Below are 17,545 nucleotides of genomic sequence, written 5' to 3' on the forward strand. Positions count from 1 at the left end.
ATACAAACTATGTAATTTTCTGTAAAACACAAATATGTTAATGATTTCGCAACGCTAAAAATAAGATATTATTTAATCCATTATTATATAATAACTAAATATATTATTGGCATGTATTAGTATTGTTTTATTTATTTTTATTATATTATATTATATTATTAATAAAGTGGTATAAACCATTAAAATGTAAATCATCAGTTTCATAACGCCCTTATCAACACTAAATTTTCCCAATGTCATTCACACACTACACTAACACACTCGATATACGATTATCGAAACACAAACACAAGTCGGCATTGCCTGATGTTATCGATAAAGATTCAACAATTTCTGCCCGTCATTCGCATTGTCATTCCGCTAAAGATTTTTGCTACAGCATTTTTTAAATAAATAATAATGTATTTGGATAGTGCTCGTGACGTGCCCCCAGCAGGCTTCAACTTCGACAATTGTCGCCGGTAAGAATGTATATGCTACAATAATTTGCGTGTATTAATGTTTATTTTTAATTTGCAGCAACGCCGCCTTGTTGCAGGGAGGCTTCAAGCCGCCGACAACCACAAAAACTGGCACAACTATTGTTGGTATTGTTTATAAGGATGGTGTTATCCTAGGTGCGGATACCCGTGCCACCGAGGGACCCATTGTATCCGACAAAAACTGCGCCAAGATTCATTATCTGGCCGACAACATTTAGTGAGTACAAAATGTCAAGAACTCAATTCGTTTTTATTAATTATTCGTATTATTGCCTACTGCACTCCTTTAGCTGTTGTGGCGCTGGCACTGCTGCTGATACTGAAACGACCACGGATTTAATTTCATCGCAGCTGGAGCTGCATCGCCTCAACACGGAGCGCCAAGTGCCAGTTGTGGCCGCCAACAACATGCTGAAGCAAATGTTGTTCCGCTATCAAGGACACATTAGCGCTGCTCTAGTCTTGGGCGGAGTTGACAAGTTTGGCGCACATATCTATTGCATTCATCCCCATGGCAGTGCTGACAAATTGCCATACGCCACTATGGGCTCAGGCTCTTTGGCTGCTATGGCTGTGTTTGAAAGTCGTTGGAAGCCCGATCTAACCGAGGAGGAGGGCAAATTGCTGGTGCGTGATGCTATTGCTTCGGGTATTTTCAACGATTTGGGCTCTGGTTCCAATGTGGATTTGTGCGTCATACGCAAGGATAGCACCGAGTATCTGCGCAACTATGAACTGGCCAACAAGAAGGGTGAACGTCAGCTCAATTACAGTTTCAAGAAGGGCAGCACACCGTTGTTGCACACCACCATCAAGGATTTGCAGATCACCGAGCGTGTGCACGCTGTGCCTATGGAGATCTCTTAACTTGGGCTGGCTTAGATTTAAAATATACACAAATGGAAATGCATCGTCATAGATTATGCTGAGGTTCAATAAACAATAAAACACACGATTCAATGAATGTTTCTGGATAATTACGACAACCAGAAGTTGTTTTTGCATATAACAAGTTAACTTTAGTATTAAGAGAGATTACATTAGACTAGCTGTAAAGATATGGAGACGCTGCTTTGGTTGGTACAATTCAAATTTATCTGGGTTTACACACTAACTAATTTTGCTGTTTAACTTAATGCTTAGTTTATCTTAGCTAATATCACATCTTACAAAGGGTCAATCCCGACCTGTTGAAGGCACACAGGAGTTGCTTCCACTAAACCACTAATTATTTGGCACCAAGAATTCACTTGATCTCTAAAAGCCGCACTCACATCCAGCCGGCCTAAGCTACAAATCTTAAATAATACATGCTCTTTTCAAAGAGAAGAAGGCCAACGCGAGCAGTCCGAAGAGTAAAGGAGCGTAACCATGAGCTGGGACTGTTGCTGCAGCATTTGGCGTAGATTCCAGCATATGGGAGACTATCAAGCTGGACAGCGCCAAATTTGTTGTAATACGCGGCGACTGCGAACTGATTAATGTGGATATCTTTTCCGCTTCCGCCTCACACGCCTTCACCTGCAGTCCAGTTGGCTGCCCACGTGGCACGAGAGCCACAAAGATGCCCACCTCCATGCTGAGAAAGCCGGTCAACTGGCACTCGCTGACCTGCACCAGATGATCCAGCTGCTGGAGGATGCCACGCAAAGTCAACAGCGAAGTCCGCTCTCCACGCAGCGCATAGTAAGCTCTGTCCAACTGCTTGCGGGAGTAGATGATGCGAAAGGCGCCGCCACCACAAATGGGACAACAGGCACCTGGTGGCACAATATTACGACAATATTTGGAGACTGGTGCCGGGCATTTGACAGTCTTGCAGCGGCTTCCCATGTCGCTGGCCAGCAGTCCAACCTCGCGACAACGTCCAATGTAGTCCACAAGCACATAGTCTGCCCAGGCAGCGTGGCGACTGCGATAGGTGACCCCATTGATGCCACAGACTGGTGTTGATTCAGCCTCCAGATCATGTCCAGGTCGACAGGCGCCCCAATACGCCAGCTGAGCATTGTTGCGCAGCAGCGAACAGGCATTCGGATGAGTCTTGCCCTGCTTATCGCACACCTCATCCGCCAGCTCTGTGCCACAGTGGGGCGACGACACATTCACTGCAATCAAGAGAGGATCAACTTGATAAATAATGAAGATTTTTCTAGGGGAAAAATCTAATATTTGGAATAGGATTGGCAGGAAATTAATATTACTGAAATCATTATTTTTTAAAGTAACTTATAGTTCCTGATTTTATACTTATTTTAAGGTCTAAACCATATTAATTACTTTTAAATAAAACCGAAAATTCTCAAAAATAATAATTAAAATATAAAGCTTCATGATTTTGTACTTATTACAATTAACTAAACAGAATTTTATATATTTTAGAAGAAAATTAAAAAAAATAAATAATATTTTCATTGAAAATAAAAAATCTTTGCCCTGTAATTAAATAAAAAAAATTTCTAGTGATACCTTAAGTAATAATTATTTTTTTAGCAAACAAAAATAATAAATAATGAACAATAGTTGTCTATTGAAAGAAAGCTTTTCTTAATATTATATTATCATTGAACAACTTATAGTAATAACCTAAGCTAATCAACTACTTACCACAGATGTACTGCGCACAGGGTCGCTGCATGCTGGAGAGGCACACCTGACGCCGCTCCAGGCACTGACTGCCCGCTGGACAGCTGTGGGCGCCAGTGCTGCAGGCATTGCGTGCATTGCAGGCACCATAGACAAAACTGGAGTCCTGTAATCCCAAGCACTTGGCCACACAGGCCGAGGGATATGTGTTGCCATTGGCGCCACAAACAGGCACAAAGTGTGCGGCACAGTTGCAGGGCAGACTGGTGTAGCCAGCATCCACGTAGTCGGGCAGACGGCACTGCTGCTTGGTGCAGGTGATCTCGCCGGCAAAGCAGCTGCACTGATTGCACTCCAGATAGAACGAGGAGCCATGTCGAAAGCTGCGTTCCCGCGGAAGATTGCAGTGAGCATGCATGTAGCTGGGCAGCGGCTGGCACTGAGCAATGCTGCCATGCAGACCACAGCGACACACTTCATGCTCCGCTGTGAGCAGCTGATCGCTGGCCAGCACCAATCCCCGACTGACACTCGTCTTGCCCACCCGCACAAAGGCGCCAAAAGGCACGAGTAGAGTGGAAGCTTGGCCTAGACTGCAGCCAGGTATGCAGGCGTAGCCTTGGCTGCCACTGCGCTGGAGCACACACACCTCGCTGGCATTGCAGGGCTTCGCGGCACAGGGCGACGTCAGGCCATCGCCTTGGGGATCCAGCTCTTTGCTGACTTCGTTGGGTTTCAGAAATTCACTAAGCGAGATGCAGGGCGTGTGCTCATCGGCTTCTGTTCTGCCCGGCGGCTGCAGACGATCACAGATGGCCTGTGGCCGCTGTGGTTGGCGCGTCCAGTCCAGGCACTCTTCCAGCAGCTCGGCGCAATCCTCGCGACAGATGCCATTGTACATCCCAACTCTGGTGCAGGGCTGAATCTGCAGCGCACATACTAAGGCCTGCCACTTGTCTGGCGCACAACGTGTGGTGTTCTTGATGTACAGCTCTTGGCCGAGAACGCGCACAAAGCCACGCTGTTGCAGCATCAGGAAATCCTCGCGAGCCGCCGCATCATGGGCAGCCGAACAGCTGCGAAACAATTCCGTGGGACGATTGTTGAAGTTGGTGCAGAAACTGAGTCCCTTGCAGCCCAGCTCACAGGGCGCATCGACGCTCTCAATGCAACGCTTCAGATCCAACTCGGTGGGTTGCTCCAAGCATTCCGTCTCGAAACTCACACGCGTCTCCCACCAATTGTTGGTGAAGATCTCGATGCACAGGCGTCGACACTTGTGACTGCTGGCTTGTTCGCAGCACTGACGCTTCGCCGCATCGAAACCCAATTTGTTGGGCTCCACAGCGCCATTGCCATTGGATGCCAGCTCATTGCGTCGCTGGGATTTCCCACCAGCTGGCACATACAATTTTCCCGTGACGGTGAGAAAACACTGCCAGAAGCGAACATGGGGCAACGGTGTGCCGCAGCCTGCCTCGAGACGTCCAATGATCACATCGCTGCGCTCTGCCTTTTGATGCATCTTCGAAGCCTGCAGCACATCCTTGCAGGTGCGATGACAGCTCTCGTCCTCGCTGTAATCGCAGCAGGGCAAATCTGTGAAAGTAATGAGCAAATAATTATAAAAAGTCGACTCATTTAATTACTCGTTTATTAGCTCACATTTCTCAGCATCAAGCGGTGGCGTCATGTCAGTGTGGTTGTGTATGCATTGCACCACATCAGAGTTGCGTTCGCCACAGACCACATCCACCAGGTTGCCGCCTGCACTGCTGCTGCTGCTCACTGCGGTCTCATTAGGTGGCTCAAACACTTCACGGCAGGCCTTCAAGTAGAAATCGTTTGATGTGAGTTGAAATCAGCGAATGTATTTCAAATGCAATTTTATTTGCGTTGCTCAAGTGGCATAAGATAAAAGAACGATTTCTTGGAAGACGTTCTATTCTTGAAAATAGATTCATTAGGTTTCTTTTTGTTTTATTCTTTCTAAAACTGTAATAATAATTCAATTATTAGAGTCGACCAAAATGTTTTAAAGAACTATAGATAAATAATCTATTCTAATAAAAGATAAGCAAACGAAATAATGTATTTTAATGAAATAAATTAATTTTATTTTTAATCACTTTCTATTTAGTATTAAGATATTTTCATCTGATAGTCTTCTAGGAAATACTTCCAAAAGACACCTCCGCGACTCTTTCACAAAAGTTGAAAGCGACTCTTTTAAAATTCTTGAAGTCTACCCATGTACTGGGTCTATAGCAGCCTACTAAAGCAATTTTGCTATAATGAATTACGATAGTCACATAAATTTATTCTAATATAGTACAATACAATTAGAATTTTTAAATAAATAAACTCAAAACCTTTACATTTACTACTCTTTTTTTTTGTAAACAGTACAGGGTCAGTCCGATAATTCAATTTCTTATTCTCTAAAATACGATAGCCAGAATAAGACATTGCAGTTAAATTTAATTTGAATTTTTTACAATTTTTCCATAACTTACTTGCAGCTATATAATATTCAAAATCTTATATTGTACTACCTCTACAAAGGGTCTTTCGCAGTCGATTAAATAGACTTAGTTTCTTTTGTTAGCATTTACCTGCAAACACTCCGAGGTACGCGCCTTTCCACAGCAACTGTCTGCCGCATTGTGATGCTCGAAGCAGTCATAGAGCACCTGCTCATCGCTTCTTCTGCAGACATCGCTGACCTCATGACTCGCTGCTGCGGTTGCGCAGGCGTTTTTGCATTGTGGCAACACGGCTGTTTGACAGCATCGACGTCCTGACCAGGACTTTCCCCTATTGACCGCTAAACATGCACATTATTTGAATGCTCTTGATACCATAAATATGATTGTAACCTACCTTCCAGTGTAATATTAACGCAACTCCAGAAATCCAATTGATGCAGAGGACAAGACTTTCTCAGTTCAGTGCGTGGTTCGTCACGCCCATTGTTGCCATCTAATTGCACGAGGGATAACTGTGGGGGAGGGACATGATAATGAGAGTGGTCAAGTTTAATGAGTGTTTAGTATTTGATGACAATATCGATGACATTTTGTTCTAATTGTTGCTATAATTATGATTAGCCTAGTTATTTATCTTCCCTTTCATTAGTTTATTTTCAATAAGCATACAATTAGAGGAACGAGGATTGAACCCTTTCAATTTCTACTTAAATTTATTTATATTACTGTATTTATGACTCGATCATGATGAAATTTTGAGAAGGGAAAGTTGAAGGAAATACAAATATTGTGAAAGTTAATTTAAAGGGATAATTTTCCATTAAAAAAATTAAAATAAAATTTGTAGTGTGTACATCTGTTCGTCAACAAATAAAAAGGAATACTGTCCATATAACTCAAATAATAATTTTTATTTTTACTATTAATAGCAAAATTTGATGGCCAATAAAAATGTTGAGCTACAAAACTGGCAACTTGAAATATTCGGTGATTATTAATAGATAACATTTATGGGGAACGTTACTACTTCGAGTTTGTTGTTATTCGTAGGTGCATTGTTCAATTCGGCAGTAAAAATATCGTATTTTTTATTGAATTTGAAAGTGCCATTGTCAAAAGATATTCGTCTTGCCGCTGGCAACTCGGTAGCCAAAAAGACGGTTTCAGCAGTTGCAAGTTGCAGACTTGAGATACCCTGCAGCCATTGTGGCTGGTCGTGTATTGTGTGCACTTGGTAGGAGTATTATGTTACATTCGAGAGCTGAGCAGGGGAGAGGGGTGAGAGGTGAGAGGTTCACGAGTGATACGGTGATAGGAACCCGCGTGGATGATCGTAAATAAGCCAAAGAATACTTCAATAACGAAGCAACAAATTGTTCGAGTCGTTTTATCTGCCACAGTAATCTGAGTATGTGTAAGAGTACGACGACGAGTTTGAGTTAAACGATGTCTATTCAAGATTTCGATCCGTGTTCTTTGCGTTATTCGTTTTTATTTTGTTTCGGGGATCGCAGAGAGAATTTACATGCAGACACTGGCCAACTTCCTGCAGCGTGTTTTGCTTTTGGTAATGAAGTGTCATGGCACACCCACACAGCAGACACAAAAGACAAGACACAAGACGCAAGACGACGCACTGCCCACCATGCAGCATGCAGCGATGCAACATGCAGCGACGAGGCAGTATCTGCAAACTGCTTGCTTGCCACTTGTGCGTTGCATCGACTCAACTGCAATCAAGATAGGCGCACTCTAAGCAATTATTGCCGGGCAACGCCTGCTGGCATCTGGGCCACAACACAACACAACACAACGACATAGGCATTTTGTCAATAAAAATAATGAAAATGTGCGGAAATTCCGTTTATCAACTCGCTGCAATCGCGGCTCGACTTTTCACACGTTTTGGGGAGGATTTGTGCGGTGTCGTTGGTTTCTCTCGTTTCAATTGGATCTCAACTTTATCTCTCGGATTTCCAGTTAGAGGAAGAAGCGAGAGAGAGAGAGATGAGATAAAATAACTGGTTCAGAGAACTGGTATTATCCTGTAGCTGTCATTTTGTCAGTTTCAATTTGAGGCAAGATTTAATGCCTTCATTTGCATTCATAAATGAAAAACTCAGCCCACTTTCTGAAACGAGAAACTGGGCGAACTGTGGTGCTGTGTGGCTGCAACTAATTGGTTTTCGAAATTGTTATGATTACAAAGTTAAATGATGTCAGTGATTTGATTGCAAGTCGCAGACAGAGAGAGAGAGAGAGACTAGACAACGAGCCAGCTTCAGACTCGGATAACTTGGCTGCTTAGTTTGTTGCCAACAAGTATTGGCCAATTGATTTGTGTGCAAATGCTCAAGTTTCAAATGAATGAAACCTGTTTGAAGTTTATGCTAATTAAGAATGGGTTCTACTTGCTAAATTGCTTGGCTATCTATTTTGGATTTTGGATTTCGATTTGCCTAGCCTAGCCTTGCCTTGGTCACCCCGAACTCTGTTTTTGGGGACAAGGCAACGGAAGTTGCGTTCAAAGGTTCTCCCTCCTCTCGGTCATGCTGTTTCTCTTGAAACCTGTCCGACTGTCATAATATTTTCTTTTATATTTTTTATTGGTTTCTCCCGACGCTCGCTGCATTCACAATCCAACAATTATTATATGGCGCTTGGCTTGCAGTTTAGTATGCAGCTCGTTGCGATTGGCATTGAATACCAGGAAGTGTTTGGAAGTAGTAAGTGCTTTATCTTATCAATTTGATCAAACGATCAATCCTGGTTACCCGAGTGTGTGTGTATGTGTGTGCACTTTACGTTCATAACGTATTCAATCTTCGTTTCACATCTCCTGCTTTTGTGTCTACTTACGTTCTCGCATGCTGTGCGACAGGAGCCAAAGACTTGATTGCAACATGTGAAGATATCTGCAATGAAAAAAAAGAACATGTTATAAAAATCAGTCAGCTCGAGTTAATGTTAATCGCATTTTGACACCAGTTTCCATTCCAATTCCGAGCTCATTAAAAACGACTGCCACATGTGAGAGGAGTCGCCATGTGAGTTGCAACTTCCTCGGAATTCGAGTTGCGGCAACTTTTCGCTGATCTCTTGGCCACAATTAGTCTGATTTCAGACTAATCTGCTAGGCAAAAGTCTATAATCACATTCGCTATGTCTGTGTATGTGTGTGTGACTGATTACTTATTAAGCACTTGCCGTTTAGATGTCTTGTCTCGCATCATTTACAGATTTCTCATTGGGTGTTGAACTTTGGCGTTGCAAGCAGAAAGCAGCGACAAGTCGCAACTTTAGTTGCAGCTAACTGTGCGACATGTGCGACACATGTCTCACCCCAGAAGTGACAGCCAAACAACCGAACAACCGAACAACCGAAGAACCGAACAGACAACAAGCAGGCGGCTGACGGCAGAGAGTCAGGAACAGTTTTGCTTGGGGTGGCTTGGGTTCAAAGAGTTTCTTCGTTGAGTGCGTGAAAAATGTCGTTCTGTCACATGCCTCTTTTTGGCGGAATGGGAATCGGGAATGGGAACGAAGACGCTCCGACGCAAAGATATATAGTGTGTGGGGCAGACCAGCTGCCCAACTTCCCAAAAACATCAAAAGCACTACTCATTAATTAAGTGTGCAATTGCTGTGGTTCTGTTTTTCTGCGGTTCCCCTTCGTTTTGCCTTTCCACCTTTTCATATAATATTTTCTTTTTTCTTTTCGCTTTTTTTTTGGCGAGTGCGACAATTTTGTAGTTATGTCTAAATTTAGAGCGTTTACTTTGAAGTCGCATTTCATCAAAATGCTATTTGAAAAATTTATGATATGATCGAATGGTTCGTGAATATTCACAATTTGACAATTTGGTTAGCACAAGAGATACTTCCACTAATTTCTAAATGTCTTGTTTTGCTGTTGTTTATTTTTAAAAACAGTCCATGTTATTCTTTTATAGTTGTGCCTGAGTGCGTCGCGCATGCTATTTTTATAGATTTTTGTTGCAAAGTTACGCAGTCTTTTGCCGCTCTGGCCAATGATCTCAGTGGCTGTCAACACAGCAGCAACAACAGCAGCAGCCGCAGCCACAGCCTAGGCCTATAAATAAAAGGAAATGTCTCAATAACAGCTAATTTGCCCAAGTCCCTGTCACTCATAGCTAGTCAACTAATAGCTAGCGACTAAGCAGCTTGCTGGCAAAAATCAATTAGCCACGTTCTATAGTTGGCCATTGACCGAACTGACTGGAAATTGCAAATGCAAAGCAGGTGGAGCTGCTCCCTGACGCATTACCACCAAAGGAGGCACATTTCTATGCTGCATTCATAATAAAAATATTTATTTTATTAATTTTATTGCCAACGCAGTGGTAATAAAAGTGAATAGCTTGTTTATCACGGCACTATTGAGCAGTTAATTAGTATGCAAAGCATTTCAAATGCTTGTCGCCGATCAATTGAATGCCGACATGCCGATCAGTTCGTTGGCATGCGTGGGGCATCATCGACCCCAAGTCGATGTCGATGTCGATGTCGTAGCCAAAGCCCAAGCGCAAGCCCAAGGCGCGTCTTTGCATTCCCTTTTTGCAACGGCGACAAACAAGTTGGAGAATGAAACTTGAGTGTGGTCGACTGTGAAATACCCAGAACTCATAATGTTACATTTAATAAAATGTTGAAAACTCTTATTAAAGTAGGATTGCAATGGAATGCTACATGACAATGTTACTCGTCAAAATAATTTAATTTTTTATATATATATTTTATTGAGTGTACAGCATGTAAAAATACCTTATCAACACAGGGGTACAAAATTTAAAATAAACCAAACTTCAATAGTCTACAATTAATAATAATAATTCTCAACTAAAATTGCATAAAGAATTCAATTTTTTTTCTTACTAAATCAAGCTACAGATGAATGAATGATTCATACGGCATACATAAATAATATATTCTCAAATCAGAGGTTTAATCCAAACGTTTTTCCGTATTGACTATAATGTTGTAAATAATGCATAATTAAACTCGACTAAAAATCAACAGTTTTTAGTTGAGCCTCTATTGCTAAACTCTGTATATACATATATAAATTATATGTCATAAGCTTTAATAAATGTATCATTAAAAAAAATAAAGCACAATAAATAATATGCTATGGTAACCCAATTTAAACTAAATATCCAAGGGGCATATTAATAAAAAATAATTGCTAACAGCCATATTAAAGTTGTTCCAATTAAACGCTGATATTCAATCTATGATACCCATAGATATAATTTGTAGTATCTGGTTACTTTAGACTTGTGCGTTAGATAGAAGCATAAGATTTAGTTATAGTAAGTTTCACTAAATTGGCTTACAAACTCAAACTTACTCAAACTTGGCTAAGTAACAAACGGACAGACTAAAAGTCAGTTTTTTCCTTAGATATTTCTTCACATATCTTTCTTTGCTCACTTTTTTGGCCACTAGTTAATAACACCCTGCTTTGGCTACCGGGTATAGCAACTACGACGACGCCAATCAGTTGGGCAATCGCAGTAGTGACAACTGCGAGTACGAATATGTGCATCCCATAAAATTTCATTGGATTTCATTGGAACACACATCTAACACATTTATCACACACTCGCCATAATTCACTCACTCGCGCGAATTGCCTGTTTGTGTTGGTGTTGGTCAGGCTCCGCTTAAAGCTGAGAAAGGGAATGGGAATGGGAGTGGAGATGGAGATGAAGAAGGGGCGTGAATGCAGAATATGGGAATATGCTGGCGCCAGTAGAAGCATAGCCGTTGCTTTGGCAATTTAAATACATTTTTAACACAGTTTCAATTTAGATTCATGCACACAGATACACATATGTATAGCTACAGTTACAGTTACAGATGCAGATATACATATGCATAATCGTATGTAGGCACGCACTCGCTGTGCTTGTATCATCTCTGTCCATTTGCTCATCATCAGGCACTTTCAATTAAAACATTTCATTCCCGGCTTGCATATTGTTGCCTTTGATTAAGTGAGCCAGCGGATGGGCAGCACATTAAGTGGCAAGCAAGTAGAGTATTCTCTCGCCTCGCCTCATCTCATCTTCACTCACATTCACATATGTATTTTATTAATCAATTGCCGAAAAATGGCTTAATTGCGCGACACTCGCCAGCTTCTTCGATGCTTCTATATCAATCACTCAGTAGTGAACATTGTTTATAGCAGCGCAAAGATTGTTTACATATGTGACTGAGCAACAAGTGCGCTCTGGTCATGACTCAGTGCGTCAAACACTTGCTGATATACAAATATGTTGTCGCGTTTGAAGTTCCGATCAGTCCGTCAGTCTGTCTGTCTGACTGTCCGGCTAAAAGGTCAGCGCTGATAAGGCTTTGCTACACTTACCATGGGGCGGACTATTCGCTGTTACGGATTCAAAGGCCTGCATTGAATGATCGCTGACATCGCTGGCATCCTCATTTGGATCGATCCAATCGTAATCCTCCTCCTCGCTGTACGTTATGGGTCGACTGTGTTTGCTGTGCCTTGGCTCCGATGCACTGGCGCCATTGCTGCGCCTATGGGCGTGGCTGGCATGACCTTTGCCCCTGCCAGTGCCACTGTGGTTCGTCGTCTCCTTGTCCCAACGCACGGCGCCCGCAATAAGTGCTGAGCTGATTAGCAGCAGCAGCGAGTACCGCATTATTATGCACTCTCACTGATAAACAGTTTATCGCGTTAAGGGAAATCAGCGGAGTCAGAGGCAAAACATAATTGATGTCCTCGAGCGGACGTTGACATTTAATCGGCAAGCGATTTGCGTAATTGTTTTTTTTTCGATTTTTGCAGCACTTATTAATCGATAAACGATATTTTGCATTTAAAAAGCTTTCTGTGAATGAAAGTAAACTGCTTAGCAAGTGGACATTCCCTTTTGGCGTCGAGATCAGCAGCAGTGAGTGTCCCCCAAAAACCCGCTTCCTCATCCCGCGCCTGTCACACACTAATTAAGCCAATTGACCTCGCGCGCTCGTTCCAAGTGTTGAGGAATAAAATAAAATCGGAGCACAATGTAGCTACTGTGTCGCCGACATTCACATTTTAACCAAAAGTAAAAAAATAAAACTTGTATAGTATATACAGAAAAATATAAATAAATAATCTTGTATGAAAACAGCAGTGGTCGCTATTAAAGCGACTGACAAGCTGACAAAATGACATACTTGTGTATATATGTATGTATGTGTGACGCACACTAATGATGAGAGACTAGTACTTCAGTAGAGTGTGTGTGTGTGTGTGTGTGTGTGTGTCAAAGTGCATAGCTAAGCGCAAGGAAAGAGCTAGCGGACTCACGCTTTGATGTTCTTCTAATTGCATATTTTACGGCGCAATGGAGCCGCCCACTTACCAACACACACACACACACACACAAGAACACACAGAGTGAAACACACACACACACACACTTATACAGTTGCACGTGCATTTCATCCTGTAAAAGGGTTCGCCCCACTGTCACACAAACGTCGTGCAAATGTCGGTGTGCTTGTTGTGTGTGTGTAAGTGGAGCTATTTGTTGTGAGCCAGCAGCACACAAAGGCGACGAGATGACGATGATGAGTTTGTGGCATTGCCTGAGAGCGCCAAAGTCAGAAGACAAAAGGGAAACGCTCCAAAACTAGACAAATATTAACTCATATGCCAGCATTCAGGCAACTGAATGTGCACATGCATGTGGAATGGGAGAGCGAGAGTTACTCTCTTAGACAGACTGACTGACAGGCTGACTGGCTGCTTATCATTGTCACTGGCTTAGTTACAAGTACTTCACTGCTATCCGGCTAACACAATGGCCACAAAGGAATTGCCACTGCAAAAATGAAAGCATTTTCCGTAAGCTTCTCCGCCAGTCAAATGGCGGCACTTCGACATCAAACACAAGAATCATAAAAACACTTGGAGCATAGCATTTACTTCATTCGACGCCTCACACTGATGATCTCCTATGGATTTGTTTATTGCAATTAGTGCTTAACACTTTCGCTTATTTATTTATTTACTTAGTTTGGGCTTTTTTTTAAGAAATAAACGCACATCACTTGGCCGCAAGTTAGCGTAAGTAGACGTTTTATCCGTTAATCTTCATTTTCAATTTTAAAACACAAGCGCAGAGAGAAAGACCGAAGAGCGAAGAGCACGCAAAACACTCGCGAGCGCACTGGCTGACAGTCGCCGACTGAATGAATTGGCTCTTCAGCTTCATGTGCATGCCAAGGCAGCCGACGAATGAATAGTCTCTGCACAGTGGTGCGAGAATTGACAAAACTGTGGGCATAAAATTATTCGAAGCGCGTGCCTGCAATACTACTAAGACAAATTACCAAATAACTTTAAAAAATGAATATCCAATTATATATTTTTAACATTAAGTAAATTTAATTCAATTTTAAACACAACATTTTCCCAGTAAATAAATAAATACATTTATGTGATTGATTAAGAATGTTATAAATGTGTGCTCTATTGCTTTATTAAATGAATATAATATTTATTAATATTAATAAATATAGTATTATTAATAGTCAGCTTTTAATAAATTAAATTAAATTAATAAATTTACGATAGAAAATAAATGTCCATTTCGAACCTTAAAATGTAATATTTGGCAATGTAATTACTTTCCTCTTATTTGTTAACAAATTCTTATAGTAAATAAGTCTCTGAGAATATGTTTAATATATTAATTAATGACATTCGTGTTGTTAAACTTACTGCTTTTAAACTTACTTGCTGTTGTCAAGCAGTGCAGCACGCCATCTACCGAGTTGTTGGGAAACTAGAAAGCAGTACAAGAAGAGGGTTGCTGTCTAAGCTAATGGTTTTTGTATGTGATTTTAAGATAACTAATTATCACATTTTCGATCAGCGTTAACTAATTAATATAACTCATTAAGGAAATCAAAGTAATCTTTTGGCTGAATTCTCTTCATGTCATTGAAAATATTAAATGAGAAATATTATTCAATATTGTATATTTTGTAAATTCCTAGAAACCTCTGATATATCAACCATCCCTTTAGAAACATGGGACACCGCTTTAAGAAACAAAAAAAGGACGAAGCGGCAGGACATAGCTACTATGTGGAATGCAAGGAGCATGTGTCCATTAAGGGTCGCGGCAGCGTTCTCATTAAAAATACACAAACCCAAGTGCGGGAGCTTTATAAACGTCATGTTGCCGTTGCACCCGAAGAGCCATCGTCATCTTCCTGCTGTGGCAAGATTTTGGACACCAGCCAAAAGATGCGGAATTTGAATGATAAAATTGAGACTGAAATTGGAAAATTGAAGTCTTTTCGCGATCGTTTTTTGAAGAAAAAAGATATTCAAATCGAAAAGAAACCTGAGTCAGTGAAAAAACCTAGAGTGGAAATGCAGAAACCGCGCAAGGAGTTACCTAGCCCTAATAAATCTAAGAACAAAGAATTTCCAGGGAAATCTCGACAACTTGCTATAGAGGCTCCCATCAAACAAAAAGCAAAAGAAGAGCGACAACGAAAAGATACTTCGATATCTAGCAATAAACAAGTGAAAAAGATTGATCATTCCTCGGGAAACTCAGCCCTTTCCAAACCTTATTTTTGTACTATCTCCTCCTTGTCCTCCTCCCCGACATTGAATAACTCTAAGGAGGAAAAGTCCCTGAAGGAGCCAGTAGAGCTCCAAGAACTTCCACAGGACAGTGAGCGAATAGAAGGCGGTTGCTCTTTGGTATACAATGCGGACGACTTCCCGCCTTGCTCCACTTACCAGAGTGATTACAATCCGAGTCCGGTTAGTCCACCTTCGTATCCATATCACTGCCAAGTTACCAGTTATCCTTGCTATGATTATACATCAGCTGTTTATGATCCCTATTTAAGCAATCAATGTCCCATGGATGCAGTTTATCATTGTTCCCCAACTTTGCCCTTATACGATAGCTGTTCTCCATCGGATTACTCGAGACGGACGACGGACTTGCAATGCGACGATTATTTGCGCAACTTAACTGCGAGTCCCAAAGAAAAATTAACACCCAAAAGTGCTACCTCAAGCAAAAAAGTTAAAAGGGCGGCAAAACCAGGTTATCCATCGAAAGGAGCACAGAAAGTGGGACAGTTTAAAGCAGAAAGGCAGTCACAGGACACAAAATCAACAAATGGGAAGCATAAACTCAAAGTAACCATAAGCAAAAAAGATTCAGACGACGAGCCGGAGAAGTTGCGATTGCATCGCGAGTACTTAAGGAGCTACAAGCTGGAGCATGAGAAGACAGCCATCAAGGAGTCCACTTCAAAGAGCTCTTTGCCTGGCAAGCATGCCACGTACACCAAGCTAGTCCCAGGTGCCAAGATCAAAGCAGATCCTGACGCACAGCTCGAAGGAGCAGAGAGTATGAAGGATGCACCTAAAGTATGCGCCAAGGAATGCATTGGCTATGGCACCCAGACAACTGCTCCCAATGTCCAGGATGTCGGCCTGAACTACTCGTTGGATTGCGCACCCTGCAACGCAAATCCTGAGCTGAAAAAGAAGTGTGTTGGCTGTGCCACGCAAGTATCTGGTCCCCAAGTTAAGGATGTGGGACTGAATTGCTCCCTGGGCTGCAGACCTTGCGTTGAAAACCCCGAGTTGAAAAAGAAATGCGTTGGCTGCGCTACCCAAGTATCAATTCCCACGTGCCAGGACATTGGACTCAACTGCAGTCTCAGCCAACGTGCCATATGCAATCAGTCGTGTCAGACGTCGACGTCTTATCGCTGCTATCAGCAAGAAATTCCAACGCAAACTGGCGCCTCGTCGAGAACTGAAACCTCTACAAGACTACAGCTATCACCGACTAAATCCAGCGAGTTGTGTGTCGCAGAAATGATCAAGAACACTAGACTTATTTGCACGCCAAATAATAGGCAGCATCAATCGGCTCCTCAGATCCAACCAACAACAGCTGCTGAGGAAATTTCCCTGAACACAGTCTATGTGCGTCAAGGCTCCAAACAATCTTCGCCCCACAGCACAAATCGTTTCCATTCCGCAAGGCAAGCCGAGGAAGTCTGCAGTTCACCAGATACAACAAAATTAGTGAGCATGTTGGACGAATCCCCTCGTGAAAATAAAGATGCTTCGACTTGCTTGGATGAAGAAAGTTCGACGCACTTTTCGCTGCCAATAAACTCTTGCGATAACTCCATGTACTCGAATAGGACTTCACCTGGTAGCAAATGGCACCTCTGCAATACGCCCACTTCCTTTAGCTCGCCGCAAAGTTCTCGTGACGAGACGGTGACCAGCACCAATGAGCAATCCTTCGGAGAAAGATTAACGCGCTTGCCAAGCAACTCGATTGTGTGCGAGAAGCGCACGCGTTGTGTGAAATTTGAAGATGAGAATAGAATCTGCGAGCGCATTGATACCATGAAGTGTGCTCGCCAGTACATTGACTGGGAGCAACTCTGGGAGGACAGTAAAGAAGACGAAACGTGCCTAGAAACCTTAAATGATGTCTGCGAAGAAGCAAACCAAGAAGATTGCCACATAAATGACTCTTATAGTAAGTAATAATTGAGTTAGTACAAACTTTATAGTTACTTATATTTTCTATAGGATCCAGCAGCACGGCGGACATGACCTGCATTGAATCCGCCTGCGATGAGGAGGATTATCTCACCTGCACCGAGTCGAGAACGGAGCACACGTTGCCCTGCTTCAGTGGCTGTGGCTGCATGCGTGAACGCTATCACATGCTGATGCTGGAAGCTTTAACCAAGCCAATTGGCCAATGAAATGGCCAAATGACAAATTGTTTAATTTGCACATATTTTATACAAAAATTTCATATATTTTACGACGTAAATAAAAGCAGTGGGGCAAAACACGAACTGCAAAACAATGTCGCATTCTGAATACAAAATATAATCATACAAATACAAATACAATTGATAAAAAGTGTG

General features: G+C 42.0%; 3 protein-coding genes across 4 annotated transcripts; 2 read left to right on the top strand and 1 right to left on the bottom strand.

Moving 5' to 3' along the window:
- Positions 1-300: 300 nt before the first annotated feature.
- On the top strand, positions 301-1,437 carry LOC133841305 (proteasome subunit beta type-7). The gene is made up of 3 exons (XM_062273690.1): positions 301-461; positions 520-699; positions 773-1,437. Exons 1-3 carry the CDS (start codon positions 400-402, stop codon positions 1,347-1,349), a joined length of 819 nt encoding a protein of 272 aa, XP_062129674.1. The 5' UTR covers positions 301-399; the 3' UTR covers positions 1,350-1,437.
- On the bottom strand, positions 1,145-12,452 carry LOC133841304 (reversion-inducing cysteine-rich protein with Kazal motifs). 2 transcript variants are annotated; one of them, XM_062273688.1, is made up of 7 exons: positions 11,955-12,452; positions 8,417-8,472; positions 5,952-6,069; positions 5,684-5,895; positions 4,734-4,896; positions 3,090-4,667; positions 1,145-2,590 (listed from the first exon to the last, which is right to left on the bottom strand). In XM_062273688.1, the coding sequence occupies exons 1-7, from the start codon at positions 12,250-12,252 to the stop codon at positions 1,782-1,784; spliced, it is 3,234 nt and encodes a 1,077-aa protein (XP_062129672.1). In that variant the 5' UTR covers positions 12,253-12,452; the 3' UTR covers positions 1,145-1,781. The 2 variants fall into 2 exon arrangements, with proteins under 2 accessions (XP_062129672.1, XP_062129673.1); XM_062273689.1 differs by lacking the exon at positions 11,955-12,452 and adding an exon at positions 8,543-8,567.
- A 2,089-nt stretch (positions 12,453-14,541) lies between these two features.
- LOC133841143 (uncharacterized) lies at positions 14,542-17,386 on the top strand. Its single transcript, XM_062273448.1, has 2 exons — positions 14,542-17,145; positions 17,199-17,386. Exons 1-2 carry the CDS (start codon positions 14,637-14,639, stop codon positions 17,375-17,377), a joined length of 2,688 nt encoding a protein of 895 aa, XP_062129432.1. The 5' UTR covers positions 14,542-14,636; the 3' UTR covers positions 17,378-17,386.
- The last annotated feature ends 159 nt before the right edge of the window (positions 17,387-17,545 follow it).

Source organism: Drosophila sulfurigaster, chromosome 3 (assembly GCF_023558435.1).
Source record: "Drosophila sulfurigaster albostrigata strain 15112-1811.04 chromosome 3, ASM2355843v2, whole genome shotgun sequence".
NCBI classification, from domain to species: Eukaryota; Metazoa; Arthropoda; class Insecta; order Diptera; family Drosophilidae; genus Drosophila; species Drosophila sulfurigaster.